We start from the raw sequence: 18,490 nt of genomic DNA, 5'->3' as shown, positions 1-18,490 counted from the left end.
AGAAGCGACCTGGCCATCACGAATGTTAGCTCAACGAAGTGGCTTTATCATCATGTGGAGATTTATAGCAGCCAAATACTCAAAACGCATTCCCATTGTAAATGTGGTGGGGAAAACCCGGAGGGGTCGGGATCGAACCCACGACCTCCTGTATACCAGGCGAGGTAGTTCACATCTCCTAGCCACCCTTAATGGTTTGGGTTATCTCCTCTCACCTCCACAAATCTCCTCTCAGCCACCATCTCCTGCTCTCAACCAACATCTCTCTGCCATCATCTCCTCTCTCCACAAATCTCCTCTCAACCACCATCTCCTCCTCTCAACCACCATCTCCTCCCAGCCACCATCTCCTGCTCTCATCCATCATCTCCCCATCTCAGCCACCATCTCTCAACCACCATCTCCTCTCAACCATCATCTCCCCATCTCAACCACCATCTGCTCTCAACCACCATCTCTCAACCACCATCTCCCCCTCCCAGCCACCATCTCCCAGCCACCATCTCCTCATCCCAACCACCATCTCCCCATCTCAGCCACCATCTCCTCTCAACCACCATCTCCTGCTCTCAACCACCATCTCTCAACCACCATCTCCCGCTCTCAGCCACCATCTCCTCCCAGCCACCATCTCCTCTCCCGTCTGGGCCACCACCCCCTCCTCACCCTCCCAGGCAGGCCGTGAAGGGCAGCAGAAGGACGTAGAAGGCGGCCACGAAGGCGGCCACGGGCCACGCCACGAGGATGAGCGCCGCGAGCCACAGCAGCGCCCTCGCGCAGCCCAGCAGCCGCCGTCGGGCTCGGCCCGGCGCCTCCGCCGTCTCCTCCTCCTCCAGCGCGGTCTGTGAGGGCTGCGGCGGTGGTGAGGAGGAGGTGGTGGTGGTGGTGACGATGGTGGTGACGATGGTGGTAGTGGTGACGATGGTGACAATGATGGTGGTGGTGGTAACGATGGTGGTGGTGATGGTGGTGACGATGGTGGTGGTGGTGACGATGGTGACGATGGTGGTGGTGGTGTCGATGGTGGTGGTGGTGACGATGGTGGTGGTGAGGAGGAGATGGTGGTGGTGACGATGGTGGTGGTGGCGATGGTGACGGTGGTGGTGACGATGGTGGTGACGATGGTGGTGGTGGTGACGATGGTGGTGGTGTTTACATCTCTATATATTGATTTTTTTATTTGACCATGTAAGGCCCAATGAGCTATGAAGCGACCTGGGCCATCACAAATGACAGCTCAAGGAAGTTGGCTCATCATCGCGTGGACATTATAGCAGCCAGGTCCTCTTAAACGCACGTTGATTGAAAAAGCCACGATGAGAACACGCAAACTCCAAATATACAGCAGCAGGCGTCAGGGTCAGGATTGAACCCACGACCTCCTGCATACCAGGCGAGATAGTTAACATCTCCTAGCCACCGCGATGCCCATCCCAGTCAGTCCACACATGGCACCTGGGTCTGTCCCAAGCCTTCCTTCCTGCCAGCAGCGAGCATTCGACCAACTAACTCCGCGCGTTACAAATTCTAAATTATTATCACGTCACGTGGCCTCAAAATGCACCTAGCCTGGCACGGGCGCCGTGGCGACGTCACCGCCACTGAGTGGCTAATTGCGGGGTGTTGTTATCACCGTTACTGTGTCAGTATTATTAGAATTGTTGTCATCATCACCACCATGGCAGATCCGCTCACACCATGGCAGCAGTAGATGCGCGGATACCCGATGCACAACGAGGGCGACTTAAATCAATCAAACAAACAACAACAAAGTCTATCGGGTCGTGCACGACCCCGGGGGTCATCCAGAAGAGACGCAGAAACAAGCGACGTGCACCCAGGCGCCAATGAACTCCTCCTCCGCCACCCCCCACTCACTCACTGACTCACTCACTGACTCACTGACTCACGACTCACTCACTGACTCACTCATTGATTCACGACTCACTCACGACTCACTCACTGACTCACGACTCACTCACTGACTCACTCACGACTCACTCACTGACTCACGACTCACTGACTCACTCACTGACTCACGACTCACTCACTGATTCACGACTCACTCACTGACTCACTCACTGACTCACGACTCACTCACTGACTCACTCACTGACTCACGACTCACTCACTGACTCACGACTCACTCACTGACTCATGACTCACTCACTGACTCACTCACTGACTCACGACTCACTCACTGACTCACTCACTGACTCACGACTCACTCACTGACTCACTCACTGACTCACGACTCCGCTTTGCTCGCGACGCGCGCTCGTCTCTGGCTTTGGCCACCTGCGCCGTGCCCACTGCAGGCTGACGCCCTCGATCTGCGTCGACGACTTCAGCCGTACGGGGAGAAGAAGTAGAAAAGCGACTCCAGATTGTTTACCCAGGAAAGCCTCGCTGGGAGGGATTGGGGGTGTTTTTAAATCCTTTATATTAAGTTCACTTGCTTGCTTGCTTGCGCGCTTACGACCGTGCAAATCTTTCGGTCGTTTTTTAACCCACTTCCCGTGATTCAATCGAGCTGATATTTTGCACACAGACTCGTTGTGCGTGACAATTTATTTGCGTGAATTTTTTTTCCCAAAATTTTACACTCTTTAGGAATTTTTTTTTATATTTAATTACCAATTGCTTAATGGTGGCAGGCAATCATCTGACCCATAGGTGGCAGCCATTTCAAGCCAGAGGACGAGAGGACTCTAGCCGCCCGTTTCAAAGACCAATGTGGGCTGGGTTGTGGCCCATTGAACACGCATATAAAGGATTTATAGTGAAAAACTTTCTTTTTACGGGTTAATTTTTTCCTCTCTCTCTCAGGAGGATCCTGAGAAAAGTGTTTGCGGTGGCGGGTCCGATGATCACCGCAAGAAAAACTGCTGTGGTTGTCTCGCCTGATGACGATTGCCTGTGTTGCGATCGAAACGTCGTGATCTATTATTGTTTCTACCCACGTGACTTTACCGAAAGAACCAAAGAGTCTGGATTCCTGCAGTCACGAAAGCTTAAAATCAAGATTAAATGTCACCGTTAGGGGGTTCTTAGGAAATGAGCACAGCGCCGCAAGTTTAAAGGATCGAAGCACGGAAGCATTCAACCTTATTGAAGCAACATCAACGTTATCTACATCAACAACGTTATGCACATCAACTGTATCATCATCAGCTTCATAAACATCACCTTCAACATTATCTAAATCATCGACTGTTATAATGAACATCAACTGCACCAGTCATCGGCTGTATCGACTTCAACATTACTATCCAATGAACGATGTCATCATCAGTACGTCAACAATACTATAACATCCACCCCATCATCACCATTATCATCTTACATCATCAGCTGTATTATCAACATCACTCTAAGTCCGTTCACAAATAACCACATCACTCAGATCAACAACTCTATTCAACACCATCAGGAACTATTCCCAACTTTACCAGCACCGTCAACATCACGGTTAACGTTACCTCACATCACCTGCCAGTCAGCCTGTATAATTCACAATTACTGAAACTAATCAAGTACACAGGCATTTGCCACTCCACTGCTGGATGAAGCCCCCACGCCAATCATGGGGGTCGTTTGACCATACTTCACCACGCTGGTCGTTGCCTGTGCTGGAACCGATTTCATATCTCGCGCGCCACTAATGTTAGCCCGTGGCCCGGAATCGAACTCGGTCGGTTTTGTTACAACAAAAAAATCGAACAACAACCTGACGGAGAGACTGTCACTGCAACCTACAGACATCGATCACGAATCGTGTTAGCAATTGGTGACTGGCGGCGAAGAAGCGAGAGCTCACAGTCACGAACATTTGGCATCTCTCTTGGCAGAGCAGGACTGAGTGAGTGTGGGAGCTGTGTCCATGACCACAGCTGAAGAGGAGGCAACGAGTGGAGAGGAGTGAAGGGCGGGTTTCCTCGTCACGACGTCTTCGGCAGAGTCGTGCGCACTCTCGTGCACGCATACACACGGGGAACACGCACACACGTGCGCCTGTGTGTGTATATACAGGGTACTTTAAAAAAAAAAATAGATTTGAAGCTTTCGTGACTGCAAGGATTCATATTCTTAGGGGTTTTCGGTAAAGTCACGTAGGTAAAACATTAAAATTAATAAAAGTAAAATAAAATAAAAAATCACGACGTTTCGGAGGCAACACAAGCTTCCGTCTTCAGGTGGAACCGTCACAGCCACGACAGCTGTATGAAGTAAATGAGAGATTCCAGGAGCTACCACTCTGTTTATATAATGGTTGGAGAGGGGGGGAAGGGCCAAGTACAGCACACTTTTTATTCATATGGTAAGGTGAGAATATTTCAAAAAAATTGCTAACACTTATACGGGACTATCGTTTTTAATGGAAAAAGAACGGATAATAAACCGTGTCATGATAACGAATCTTGACTAAAAGCTTTCGTGACTGCAGGAATTCATATTCTTTGGGTCTTTGGGTAAAGTCACGTAAATAGGTTCAGAGGAAATAACAAAAAGGAACAAAAAACTACGACGTTTCGATCGCAACGCAAGCGTTCGTCACATGACGAACGATTGAGTCTCCCACTTGTTCGCCATCATCGTCAACGCGCGCCTGGAATCTTCTCCAGGGTTGTCTCCAGAGCCCGAAGGCAGCCCCCATTGCTCATGGTTACTGTTGCAAATTCTCAGAAGTGTTAAGATTTTTTTTTAAGCACCCTGTATATTGCACATATACAAAGATCCCCCGTATAGCCTTAACAGACTGTTGGGGCAAGTGCTGTGAGCGAACACCTATGAAGGCCGGCACGGCACATGAGTGGGTGGCCAGCACCACGCCCGGCCGCCTTTGTCACCCCAGTGGCGATGTTTACACATCGCACCAGGTACTCATTTGAGGCTGAGTCGACCTAGGGGAGGCCCAGGACCATTTCAGATAATCGTCACCGGTGTTGGCCGTGAGCGGGTATCGAACTCGGTTCGACAGGCTCATAACGCAGCGCGCTACCCCGCCGCACTCTGCTCCCCGCGCCATCCAACACACACACACACAGGTTGCGGGCCATTATGAACCTTCTCGGTCTCAAGAGGGCTTCTCAGTCCCCTTGAGCTTGCCAGCCACTTCCACCCTCTCCAGGGACCCCACGGGGGCCCAGAGTGGCCTTCACTCGACATCCAAAACCCACGCCTCTGGAACGCAAACAACAACCACGCTGGCTGAAAACACTCCACACGGCACCAAGTTAGGGGAAAAAAATCATGCACACGCATGGATTCTGTAACACCTACCATGCATTTACCTTAATGGATATTCCATCAACAGGGCGGAAACCCAACGGGTAGCTGTTACAGCAAAGTGCCCTTTGCGTGTTTGCAAATAGCAACGTTTGGCCCTGTTTTTTGCAAATGTTCGTTAAACTTCTTCCACAATACAGGTTTTTTTTGTATTATGGATATTGGTGGCGAAAGCCTACGCGTTAAATTGAATTTCTTTCGCACCGTCCGTAGCTAAACCGTGCTCACCAGAGGCGCGGGGGAAAGGCCAACAAACTAAGCGCAAAACTCAGTTCTAGAGAGATGAGTTTTAAATCTGGAATCAGAGTTTTGAGCAACACTCTTGATCATCGTGGGCGGTCTTCTCAGGGACGAGAGCCCAAACAGCGACACGACTTCACACCACACACGAGTTGGGATTGAACAGGCGACCCGAGACGTTCGTCAACAGCGCTGCATGGCCTTGAAAGAAAATATATAATAGGTGACGTTTCAGGCAATGACCCTGCTTCGTAGCACATTGTCCAAAACGTTACCAATCATTTTCTTTAAGGCCACATTGATAGACATAAAACTGCATTGTGCTTGTGTGCATTGTGTGCTTGTGCACCACTGCCAATGCAGAATTACCAAATCATGTCTCGTTCATATGGGATCATCTTTACGAGTCATCGTGACCCCCCCCGTTCCCCATATGTACAAAACTATTTTAATAACTATTATTTATCATTAATTTAGTTATCAGAAAGCCACACTGATCCTTAGGACTCGTTTTCAGGGCACTGCTACATTGGATTTAAAATTTTTTAAAGAAATGTTCAGTCAACTAGTGGTGTTTATTATACAAGTGGGAGGAAATCAGAGCCCCCCCCCACTCCCGAGAAAACCCACACGCGCGACCGGGCAACACTCAATTACCGCACAGATTGCAAAAGATGGCAATTCGTCGCACTTGCTGTACTGCCTTCTCCTGACGAATCAGGGTATGGCACCTCTTCGATGCAACACACTTCAGAACCTGGTCTCATCACAGCTCAGTTAATGCAATTCTATGGGGCCTCGAAGTAGGTCTACATGAAAGTCTCTAGGCCTTCTATCCGGTAGTCTGAAACGAACTCGTCTATCGACTCGTTTCGCTGATGAATCGTCACCAGAATTCTTCCGTGCCCTTCGGCGCAGTTCTGCATCGTAGCCTCCCGGAGATTGAAAACAAATCCCGTCAGAAAGAAAAAAAACATCAACGGGGAAACGCAAAGCGCTGCATTCAACTGAAATTGGTCTTTATTTGGAACACATTAAAAGAAAAAGCAGGAGACAATATATGCATATTTGGAAGTATAATTGTATAAATGAGAAGTTGCCACATCAGGGAAGAGAAAAGAGTGAGTTGGCTGGGCTGGTAAAGGAGGGAGGAAAAAAAACCCAACAAAATATTAATCCATTACGCAAGCGTGTTGTTAACGAGACGAGACAAATACATCAATTAAAGATTTGCACTATCTTACAGGTACGTATTCCAATATTTGTGCTTTAGACAAATATGTACCAATGCATACAACTCGGCCGCACGGCGCCAGCAAGAAGCAGACCGCGCTATTTCTTGGCGCGTTGCCTCTTGCTGCTGTTGCTGTCGACCGCGGCCGTCGTGCCGTGAGCCTTGCGCGTCGTGCGCCGCGCCGCCGCACCCCCCACCGCCTCCTCATCTCCGTGCAACATCTTGCGCCGTTTTGGCAGCGCGTGACCGGTCGCGGACGGGCACGGAGAACCGGCGGCGACAGGGACCGTGAAGGTGGTGGCGGCGGCACAATTGGCGGCGCCGCACCCACCGTCGCCACCGATGGAAGCGGTAGCGGATGAACTGGCGGCTTCCCGTGCCAAGCACCGCTTGCGGTGGCTGCTGCTGCTGCCACCCCTGCCGCCGCTACCGCCGGCGCTGCCACCCTGCGCCGCAACGGCGCCGGGATGCGAGCGACTCCGGTCGGCGGCGGGCGGCGCCAGCTGGGAACCGTCGCCTCTGTCGACACCACCACCACCACCGCCACCGCGTCCGCCACCCCTACCGCGACCCCGACCTCCGCGTCTGTGCGCCGATTGCCCCGCCGCCCTCCCTCCCACGCCGGCAGCGAGAGCAACGTCACCGGCGTCCGCCGCCGCTGAAGTCGATGGCGCGCCTCCGCCGTCCTTGGACGTTTGTAGCGGCGGCGGCGGCGGCAGCGCGAGCTGCACGCTGTGCTGCTCTGCGAGCTTGGCCTCGGTCTGGCCCAGCTTGCGCTCCTGCTCCAGCAGGCGCGTGCCCTGCTCGACCATCACCTGGCTCTGCTCCAGCAGCTTCTGCTCCTGCTCCTGCAACTGGCGCTGCAGCTCACCCAGCTTGCCGCGCAGGTCGTTAAGCTCCTTGCGCAGGCCGCCCAGTCCGGCGCTGTTCGACTTCAGCTGCGTCTGCATCTTGTTGAGTTCCTGCTTGGCGCAGCTCTGCTTCGAGAAGAGCTGCACGGTGGCCAGGGCGCCAGACGGGCCTGGTACTTGATCGGCGACAGGCACAGCAAGGGAGAGGAGGAGGAGGTGGTGGGGAAGAGGCGGACATGACGAGAAGAGACCCGGGGTTAATGAGAATTCTTTACAACGATCATTACGCACGTGACGATTTTCCCCACTGCCACCACCACTGCCGTTTGCCCAGTGATTAAGTATTCAGTGAGGATCTTGATTCACCATTCAGAATCTTGATTCGATTTTAAAAATATGTATACATTTTTATGACTTTTTCCGTATATGTATTTACCAAATATATATACGGTTTTGTTTAAACCATTTCCCTGAAATTTAATATTCGCATACAGCTTGCGTGAACCTTAAATTATCCATTCCAACACAGTGCATGTTTGTACAAATGTTCAACCTCTTTCGCATCGTACATCGCCAACCGTGCGTGCATCCATCGTGTACCATAAGTCTAAGCATAGATTTGAGGATATGTGGGCTCAGGATCAGATGTCAGAGTGCTAAGCTGGCTCTCAACAGTCTCAGTCTGGTCACCAATAACTGCGCAAAACAACGCTCACTTTTGGTTTTGGATTTAGTTTAACCCAGTTGTATTTTGGAGGTCACGGGATCCAATTTTTTCGAAGCACCATTTTATCTCGGCAGGGACCTGTAATTTTGGCTGCATGAGTGTTTATTAGTTTTGCCCTCCCTTCGGCTAAGTTGAATTGCAATTTGCATCGCTACACTCTGTGGTCATTGTTGAAGAGGCACCACTGACAAATAAGCCTTAAGCCCCCGGCTCTCGCATAAACTGCGTTGTGACGTCATTTTACGTCTGTTGAAGGCGAACGACTCGGCGATCTATTCCTTTCGACGAGCTCTGCACGATGCGCTAATAAAAGTTTAAAAGTTTTGTTTCTTCTACGCATTCGTCCTCGCTACGCTTGGACGACATGACAACAGAATGATCTGCGCTAGGTGTGTCGTGACGTTCATGTGCGCGGCGGGACGGAGTCGCCAAAAATAAATAAATAAATTGCTTTCTCTACTTTTGTTTATTCGGGACCCCGGGGTCCCACCATAAGGTTCAAATGTCCTTCTGTGAAAAAGATCTTCATAGCTCATCGGATCCCTCCATTCTAAATAAAGATTCTGATTCCATGCATTTGTATCTCTGGCTAATTTTTTAAAAATTTTTAGGGATGGACCTCTGTTGATCCAGCTGACACGGGATGACCCGGATTAAGGTGGCAGGAGAGAGATGGGGAGAGATACGCGGAGAGACACTGAAAGAACCAATTTCACAAACACAGGGAGAGACTCGGGGAGAGACTCGGAGAGAAAAATGTGACAAACACAAGGAGACATTTTAAACAGAAAGTGTGTGGGGACTTGGAGACGTGGAGACACGGAGACACGGCGGGAGGGAGCGAGCGGAGCGGCTACCGGAGGTGGCGGACAGGAAGCGGGTGGACATGTCTCCTCCAATCTTCTTCTTGAGGCCCGGCACGATCTTCTCGTCAAAGTACTCCATGGCCATGGAGGAGATGTCGCGCAGCTCCTGCAGCACCTCGTGGGCACGCTGCGGCGTGCGCGTGCCGTTCACGTAGCGCAGCACGCGGTAGATCTCGTCAATCACCTGTCACAGCAGGGGGGCGGTGGGGGGGGACAGTGGGGTAGGGGGGTGATGTTCAACACGGTGAGGAGTTTCAAGTAAATGGGAGGGAGGGTCGCATCGACGAAGCGTAGCGTCGGATCTCTCGCAGAGCAGTGCCACAATACCCCCATGTTAGAGAACGCCCTCAAGGACGTGGCTACCACAGAGCTGGGGGGTAAACGAGGAAAAAGCGAGGGGGGAGGGAGGGGGAAGCGAGGGGCAAGCGATGGGGAAGCTAAGGCAAGCGAGGGAGAACGAGGGGGAAGAGAGGGGCAAGTGACGGGGAAGCAAAGGGAAGAGAGGGGACAAGCAACAGGAAGCGGGGGGGGAGGGAGGGGGAGCTAAGGGAAGCAAGGGGAAAGCGACGGGGAGCGAACAGGAAGAGAGGGGGGAGGGAGGGGGGAGCGAGGGGGGAGCGAGGGGGGAGCGAGGGGGGAGCGAGGGGGGAGCGAGGGGGGAGCGAGGGGGGAGCGAGGGGGGAGCGAGGGGGGAGCGAGGGGGGAGCTAAGAGAAGCGAGGGGGGAGCGAGGGAGGAGCGAGTAGGGAGCTAAGAGAAGTGAGGGGGAAGCAAGGGGGAAGCTAAGAGAAGCGAGGGGGGAGCGAGGACTCACTCTGCCGGGGATGAAGCAACACAGGTTCATGTCGACGTATTTCATGAAGGTCATGGTGAGCAGGGAGAGTCGCGTCTCCACCGCCGCCAGGATGTCCGCGTGCCGCGCCAGCGGGTGGCTGCGTCGCTCCGATTCGCGCCTGCGCCGCACACAAGTACGCGTGGGAACATGAGCACTGGTGTAAGTGCGAGCACTTGCACGCACGGGGCGAGTGAACGACGCGATTTGAACGTGAGCGTACAAGCAAAACGCACGTGCACTCAAGCCACGCACGAAAACTCGTCAGTCTTGCATAATTAAAAAGATCAGAGACCACGAGCCGGGAATGCCGAGAGCCTGGGTTCAAATCCGGGTTCTCAGCCGGCTGTGATTAAACTGGGTTCGCAAGTGTGGCGAGTTGAGGGGGGTGAGGGGCCACAAGGACACGTGGTATCAACTGGGAGCCGTACAAAGAAGGTTTAGAATCCACCGATGTATTATTGTTGTTGTTGGTGGTGGCTGGCTGGCTGGCACGAGGACCCTACGTACCTGGGCAGCTGGGACTTGACTTGCTTCTGACACTGGGCGTGGTAGCGTTCCACCCGCAGGAAACCCTGGTTCAGGACCCGCTGGCAAATCACGTTCATCTTCTTACAGACCTGGGCATCGGCAAGCGCACGGCAACAGCTTCACCACTGGGCAAGCTCACGATTCGGCGATCGCAGTCGACTCTTACGCCGGGGATACGCGTGTCGAGTCGCGGCCGTGCAAGAACCGATCGTGTTTTTATTATCCATAATATCGGGTCATCTCATTCACACTGCTCATCGGCCACACTGTACGTACGTACGTTGAACTTCCTTCGCACCGTACGTAGCCAACTGTGCTAATCGGAGGTGTGGGGGAAGGACAACAAAGTAAACACAAGAAGGAGTTCTAAAGAAATTCGTTTTCAATGTAGATGATTTTAAAATGCATAGCTCCAGTGGCTTTCTAATCTCGGAAAGAGCGTTCCAGGCAGCCGCAGAAGTGCATCCTAAAGCGTGCGATGCGGTGACTGTCTTTGTTCGATAGTCAGCCCAAAGCTGCTGCAAGGATGACCGAACTTCACGTGATGGTTTATGTTCCTTCAGATCAGCAAGGTAACACTTATCTCTCACACTCTCTCTCTCTCTGCTTCTTCCCTCCCACTGCTCCCCACTGTGGAATTCCCTCTTCCCATGCCTGTCTCTTTTTCCCCAAGCACTCATAATCACCGCGCTCAAGGAACGCGTTGACGCCGATGTATTGTGCTGTTTGTTGCTGACTGCTTGACGTTTTGGGCCCGTGCTCAGCCACTTTTTTACAAAAAAAATAAGAGCAAAAATATTGTAATCTGAATACAATGAAGCCGGTGATCCACTCCGTGAGCCCATTCAAGTGATTCGCTTACTTTTCCTTTACTTGTCACTGCTATTGTGTTTTTGTATTGTTTGTTGTTGTAACGTTCTGTCCTGCCCCTACTGGACATCTGTGAAAAAGAGCTCAATAGCTCATCAGATTCCTCGAGTATAAATAAATATTCGGAATCTTAAATCCTGCAATCCACGTGGCTTCCGTCTCAAACGAGTGTGTGGTGGTGCTCATCTCCCGAGACCATTGTGGAGGAAACCCTACACGACCGCTCTCACTGGCGTAGCTACTGAGTGTGTAGGCGGTGCAACTGCCCCAGGGCCCACGGGCCACAGAGGCCTGGGCACCGGCCTACGAAGAAGGGGGCGACGAAATTGGACAGGGAGTGAGAATAAGGTCAGCCACTGTTGACTTCCCACAAAGTGGTACTTATTTTATCAGGCTGAGTGGAACTCACAATCTTAAGGACTGTAACTCGCGATACCACGACTGCAAGTGCGCACTCTTACAATTGCGATCTCACAATTGTGAGTAGGGCACTAAGAGCTGCTTACTCGGCCACCTCAGTCGCTGAATGATGCATTGTAAATGTGCGTGTTTGTATACGCTGCGATAAAACATGAATCGGCATCGTTAATGGAGGGCTCAAACTTTCTCCAAGTAAACAAAGACATCATTATTACTCTTATTATTGTGACAATCACAGCTCTGGTTGGTGTTTATCCGTGCGGTCCTGTTCCACTCATTGCTACTGCCGCCGTATTTTTAGTCCCTAATGCGTTATTTCCATTCTCCTGCGGGTTCGGTTACGTAAACTCCACCTCAACGCCACGTCTATATTTAACTCAATGTCATTAACAAACCCTCGCAGGCGACAGAAGACTTTACGCAGCAGAGCCGAGGTCCTTAAGTTCGCAACCCTGCCCCTCATCAAATGACGGCCATCCCCCTTCCAGTGGCGTAGCCTTTCGGGTGTCCAGGCGGTGAAATCGACCGGGGCAGGCGGGGCCGAGAGAGAAGGGCTTAGCCCCAGTGGCAACAGGCAAGAGTGCAACGGCGGGGAGGGGTGTTTAGGAGAGAGGGCAGGGTGAGGAGGAATAGTAGGATGAGAATTCTCCCGGTGCTGCCCAGAAGGAAACGTCTTAGCTGGGGGATAATCCTGATTAGAGATAACCCGCACTGGGATAATGCATGAGTGCTATCCTATGGAGGTGAGGGGAGGGGTCTTGTCCACCAGATCAACATGTCCACCTCTCCAATTGTCCCAACCGTCACACCCGTCCACTCGACAGCCGATATTCCTCTCCACCTAAATTTAAAGTCCATTTGTTAATCCAACTAAAAGAGACGAGGATGTAGTTTCATTTTCAGGAGTGATCTGGGTCACAAAAATTACAAATTCAACACAATAACCAACTACAAAATTGGGGGGGAACCGCATCATCCTAACGGTGTACGCCCATGACCCCAAACTTTCGAGGTTTGGGGTTAGTGGATTGGGATGATTGGTGATACTTTTAGAAACAGACTGGGTTGTGATTAGGTGGCATGGAGGTGGCAGTATTGCAAATTAGTTTGTGAACCCATGTGCAGAACCTGTTGTGTTATCCACTGTAATTGTGATGGGGTTTTTTCGTGGGTACTGTAATTTCGTTTCTTCACACACAAACACCAGTTACAATTAAACTATCCAAACACCCCAAATACAGGATACTCCTGAAAAAGTCTCGAGAATCGATGAGGCTTTCATGATAAAATGCTTGACTCGCTAGCCATTCACTTAATGATCCATCAATCCATCCATCCAGGTTCCTCTCCACCCAATCATTAGATCACTCAACTCATCCACCAATTAACCTATCTACACAGCCACCCATCCAATTCTCTGCCATTCCAACTATCGAGCTCTTCACCCATCCACTCATTCACCTCTTCCCCACCATTCACTCCCCTAACTCTCCATGCCTCCCAACAATCCACATCTTACACGTACTCACCTGTCTCCCAATCTACCCATCCACATGTTTAACCATTCAACTGTCCACTTCTCCGCAGATTCCCACCGACCATCGTCTGTCTACTCCGCCACCCCTCCACCACTTCACTACTGCTCCACCCCTCAACTCCTCCACCACTTCACCACTCCACCCCTCCACCACTCCACCCCTCAACCGCTGCACCACTCCACTCCGCCACCCCTCAACTTCTCCACCCATCCACCACTCCACCCTCCACCACTTCACCCCTCCACCACTCCACCCCTCAACTCCTCCACCCATCCACCACTCCACCCCTCAACCACTTCATCACTCCAGCACTCCACTCCTCCACCACTCCACTCCTCCACCCCTCCACCACTTCACCCCTCCACCCCTCAACCCCTCCACCACTTCACCCCTCCACCAGTCCACCCCTCCACTCCTCCACCCGTCCACCCCTCCACTCCTCCACCCGTCCACCACTCAACCCCTCCACCACTTCACCCAACTCTTCCACCACTCCATCCCTCCACCCCTCCACCACTCCACCCTTTTCACGAGAGTGAGAGCTTCAGGGGAAGCGGCGGTGATGTGAAACGGTGGTTCAGAGCGCGCAAGCCGAGCAATCGTAAACAGGTTACGAGTTCAAAAGACCCCCGACCCCCTATCGGGGTGGGACACAAACATCACGTTTCTTGTGGAGGGCGATAAAGTATGTGCCACTTTGTGGGAAGATCAAAAAGGTGTTCGTCCGTGGACAGACTAATCTCGCACATGGGAATGTGTACATTTATCCAAATGGCCCAGGCCTGTAAACAGGATATGAGCAGCTCCCACCATTTGTTTGAACAGGAAATAACTTTTTTCGTGTGAACATTAATCGACTGTACAGACGTTGGTAGAGGCGATGGGTTGGTTACTGCAAGGAGGGGTCAAGGCAGAGATGATAATGAAGTGGGCAGCTATAGATACGTGAACAGAGGGCAGCACTAGCAGATGATGAACGGAGGAAGGCATCACATTTTGAACAAGGGGAATTATCAACACATTATGAAGAGGGCAGTGGAGGTTAGCACCAATAGATGATTGTGAATAGGGCAGCGTCAGTAAACATGATGCATAAAGGGCAGCATTATGAGATGGTGGTTATGAATAGGGGCAACATCAGGGGATGATGAACCGAGGGGAGAATCGGTAAACACGATGAGGGCGGCTTTAGGAGGTGAAGGTTATGAATGGGGGCAGCATCAGCAAACAATGAATAGAGGGCAGCGTCGGTAAATAAGAATTAAAGGGCAGAGGCCGCGGTTCACATTCCCTAGCACAGATACGCAACAACAGGTCTGCTCAGCCAATCGTGGTCCACGTTGCCGCGTGTCAGCCAATGAGCGCGCGCGTAAGCGCGTGTGCAGTGGGAAATGTGGTTGCCGGGGCAACGGTGTCCAGCCCCCTCCCACTATCGGGTCCCCACCCCAAGCCCCCCACCTCAGCCTCACCCCCCCCCCCTCAGCCTCACCCCCCCCCCTCAGCCTAACCCCCCCCTCAGCCTAACCCCCCCCCCTCAGCCTAACACCCCCCCCTCAGCCTAACCCCCCCCTCAGCCTCGCCCCCCCCTCAGCCTAACCCCCCCCCTCAGCCTAACACCCCCCCCTCAGCCTAACCCCCCCCTCAGCCTAACCCACCCCCCCTCAGCCTAAACCCCCCCCTCAGCCTAACCCCCCCCCCTCAGCCTCACCCCCCCCTTAGCCTCACCCCCCCCCCCCTCAGCCTAACCCCCCCCTCAGTCTAACCCCCCCCCTCAGCCTCACCCCCCCCCCCTCAGCCTCACCCCCCCTCAGCCTCACCCCCCCCCCCTCAGCCTAACCCCCCCCCTCAGCCTCACCCCCCCCCCCTCAGCCTCACCCCCCCCCTCAGCCTCACCCCCCCCCCCCTCAGCCTACCCCCCCCTCAGCCTACCCCCCCCCTCACCCCCCCCTCAGCCTAACCCCCCCCTCAGCCTAAACGCGCCCTTCGTAAGCCACGCTCCCGCTTAGTCCCCCCCCTTCGCTCCGCCCACAACACAACAGGACCCCTCCCACAACACAACAGGGACCGCCCCCTCCCCTCATTCGCAACCCTTCAATTGGGAGCACGGCAACTCTCGTCTCGCCCAAGCCCCGCCCCGCAACTTTAGCCCCGCCCATTATGACAATAGTCCCGCCCCTTAATTATATCGCCACGCCCAACTGGCTAAATCCCACCCCCCCACTTTAGCCCATCCACTCCCCCCATTTAGCCCCCCCCCCATTATACCCCCCCCATTATACCCCCCCACCAACACAGCCCCGCCCCCACCCCCCCACACACACACAGCCCCGCCCCCTTCCCACCAGGCGCAGGCCGCTGATCTCGTCGTAGCTGCAGAAGGCGAGCACCGCGTCCATGGCGACGGACGGCAGCGACAGGAGCTCGCTCTCCGCCTCCATGCGGCCACGCGGTGCGAGCCCCGGGAGGCGACGAGGAGAGGAGGAGGAGGGAGGAGGAGGATGCGAGTGGCGGCGCGGGGGGGCTCGCAAGATGTCCTCCGCGGGGGGGGGGGAAAGGGGGAGGAGCCTGAGGGGCGAGGAGGTTTAAGAAGCGGAACTTCCTGCGCACGTGACGCGGACGTGACGCCACGGCCAACTTTGGGGGGGGGGGGGGGTGGCGCGATGACGTCACGCGATATCGGGATATATCGCGCGCTACAAACGGTGCACGATTATCGCGATAATCGCACTTTTATTTCTCTCTCTCCGGCCTCCCCCACTATCATAGCGTCTCGTCGTAATTCTTCTAAGTAGAACTATCATGGTCTCATCGCTCTCACCTGGTTAAACGGAAAACACTCGATCGTTGAAGGAGGGAAGCCGATATCGCGATAATCGTCAAAGTGTGATATTTACAATCAACGTGTTTCTGATTATTTTGTTGCTATTACACATTTCACCATGATACGCCAATTTGTTTAGCTATAATTTGTGGCCAGGTCGTTTCTGAAAAAACACATTCCTGCGGAGGGAGCTGGTAGGAACGTTGGGTTGCTCGGTCAATGGCCAGGGTCAACGGCGGCGTGGTGTATTCCGCAAATATTCCCGACTGTGAGGGCGGGCACAAGCCGGCGTGAGTAGGTTAAACGTTGAGTTTTATAAGGGCACCACGGGGTGACCAGCCCCTCCCCACCCAGCCCCACCCCCCACTCAGCCCCTCCCCACCCTCCCCACCCAGCCCCTCCCCACCGTCGCCTCCCCACCCAGCCCCACCACCCAGCCCCACCCCACCCAGCCCCTCCCCACCCTAACCACCCAGCCCCTCCCCACCCTCCCCACCCAGCCCCTCCCCACCGTCGCCTCCCCACCCAGCCCCTCCCCACCCAGCCCCTCCCAGCACGACGGACACAATAATCTCCTGTGGGCTGGTGTAACCAGGAGGTTCCTGCCAGTATACATTAATACCTCAGTGAGCTTTACCTGGTAAGATTTTTTTTATAAGTTTAGTTTTACTTGTATATTTTTTTTTACCTTCCTTATGAAATAAAGTTAATCAAAGTAAAAAATAATAAAAAACTAAAAAACATTAACGTAGAATGTAGCCTAGTTCTTAATCGGAGTGAGTGTACTGGCAGTCTATGATGTAGACTGTAGCCTGGTTATTAAGCTGGGTGAGTGTACTGGCAGTCTATGATGTAGACTGTAGCCTGGTTATTAAGCTGGGTGAGTGTACTGGCAGTCTGTAATGTAGACTGTAGGATGGTTATTAAGCTGGGTGAGTGTACTGGCAGTCTATGATGTAGACTGTAGCCTGGTTATTAAGCTGGGTGATTGTACTGGCAGTCTGTAATGTAGACTGTAGGATGGTTATTAAGCTGGGTGAGTGTACTGGCAGTCTATGATGTAGACTGTAGCCTGGTTATTAAGCTGGGTGATTGTACTGGCAGTCTGTAATGTAGACTGTAGGATGGTTATTAAGCTGGGTGAGTGTACTGGCAGTCTATGATGTAGACTGTAGCCTGGTTATTTAGCTGGGTGAGTGCACTGGCAGTCTATAATGTAGACTGTAGCATGGTTATTAAGCTGGGTGAGTGTACTGTCAGTCTATAATGTAGACTGTAGCCTGGTTATTAAGCTGGGTGAGTGTACTGGCAGTCTATAATGTAGACTGTAGCTGTTTATTAAGCTGAGTGAGTGTACTGGCAGTCTATAATGTAGACTGTAGCCTGGTTATTAAGTTTGGTCAGTGTGTAGTGTACTGGCAGTCTATAATGTAGACTGTAGCCTGGTTAAGGTGGGTGAGTGTACTGACAGTTTATAATGTAGACTGTAGCCTGGTTAAGGTAGGTGAGTGTACTGACAGTCTGTAATGTAGACTGTAGCCTGGTTATTAAGGTGTGTGAGTGTACTGACAGTCTATAATGTAGACTGTAGCAATGGTTATTAAGTTTGGTGAGTGTACTGGCAGTCTATAATGTAGACCTTGGCCTGGTCCTTAACCTGAGTGAGTGTACTGGCAGTCTATAAAGTAGAATCCCTCAACCTGGGTGGATGAAACAATGGGTGGAGTTCACCACGGAACAGTCGTCAATCATTGTGGCAGCGGTATAAGGGTGACAACGAGGCGACTGACCAATGATGGTGAGCGAGCGACTCATGTGATGAATCCAACGAGTTCTGTATCGACAGTCAAGCCTGATTGAATGTAAGTTGAATTCCATGAAGTTCATTCCGCGCCTCCGATGAGCATGGTTGGCTACGTACAGCGTGAAAGAAGTTCAACATACATTCATCAAGGTAGATGGGGGTATGGCAGTCGTTTCGATTCGTAAAAGGCCCGATAGGTTGTTTTTATCACGTGACCTTCCGAACTTTCTACAGCGTGCGGGTTTGATCATTACAGACACTATTGTACGAAATTAATGTACCGTATTAATGTTGCGTCTTGCAATACACGGTAGTTGATTCAAGTTGGGGGCGCTGTGGCCGGCGAAACGCGGCCCGCAATCGGAAGCTTGCCAGTTAAAATCCTGGTTGGGCGAGGGGGGGTTGACTCAGCCCATCATTCCTCCCTCGGGGAGCGATAAAATAGTTACCACTTTGTGGGAGAAGTCA

At 52.5% G+C, this 18,490-nt stretch overlaps 1 protein-coding gene across 2 annotated transcripts; it reads right to left on the bottom strand.

Moving 5' to 3' along the window:
* Positions 1-6,531: 6,531 nt before the first annotated feature.
* FBXO28 (F-box protein 28) lies at positions 6,532-15,934 on the bottom strand. Of its 2 annotated transcripts, none has more exons than XM_078868160.1 (5): positions 15,740-15,934; positions 10,549-10,658; positions 10,021-10,159; positions 9,199-9,391; positions 6,532-7,790 (listed from the first exon to the last, which is right to left on the bottom strand). In XM_078868160.1, exons 1-5 carry the CDS (start codon positions 15,833-15,835, stop codon positions 6,862-6,864), a joined length of 1,467 nt encoding a protein of 488 aa, XP_078724286.1. In that variant the 5' UTR covers positions 15,836-15,934; the 3' UTR covers positions 6,532-6,861. The 2 variants fall into 2 exon arrangements, with proteins under 2 accessions (XP_078724286.1, XP_078724287.1); XM_078868161.1 differs by having other exon boundaries at positions 6,532-7,784.
* Between the last annotated feature and the right edge of the window lie 2,556 nt (positions 15,935-18,490).

This window comes from Lampetra fluviatilis, chromosome 25 (genome assembly GCF_964198595.1).
Source record: "Lampetra fluviatilis chromosome 25, kcLamFluv1.1, whole genome shotgun sequence".
In the NCBI taxonomy this organism is placed as follows: Eukaryota; Metazoa; Chordata; class Hyperoartia; order Petromyzontiformes; family Petromyzontidae; genus Lampetra; species Lampetra fluviatilis.
Note: the sequence above shows the minus strand (reverse complement) of the source record. Positions and strands in the feature narration are given on the sequence as shown.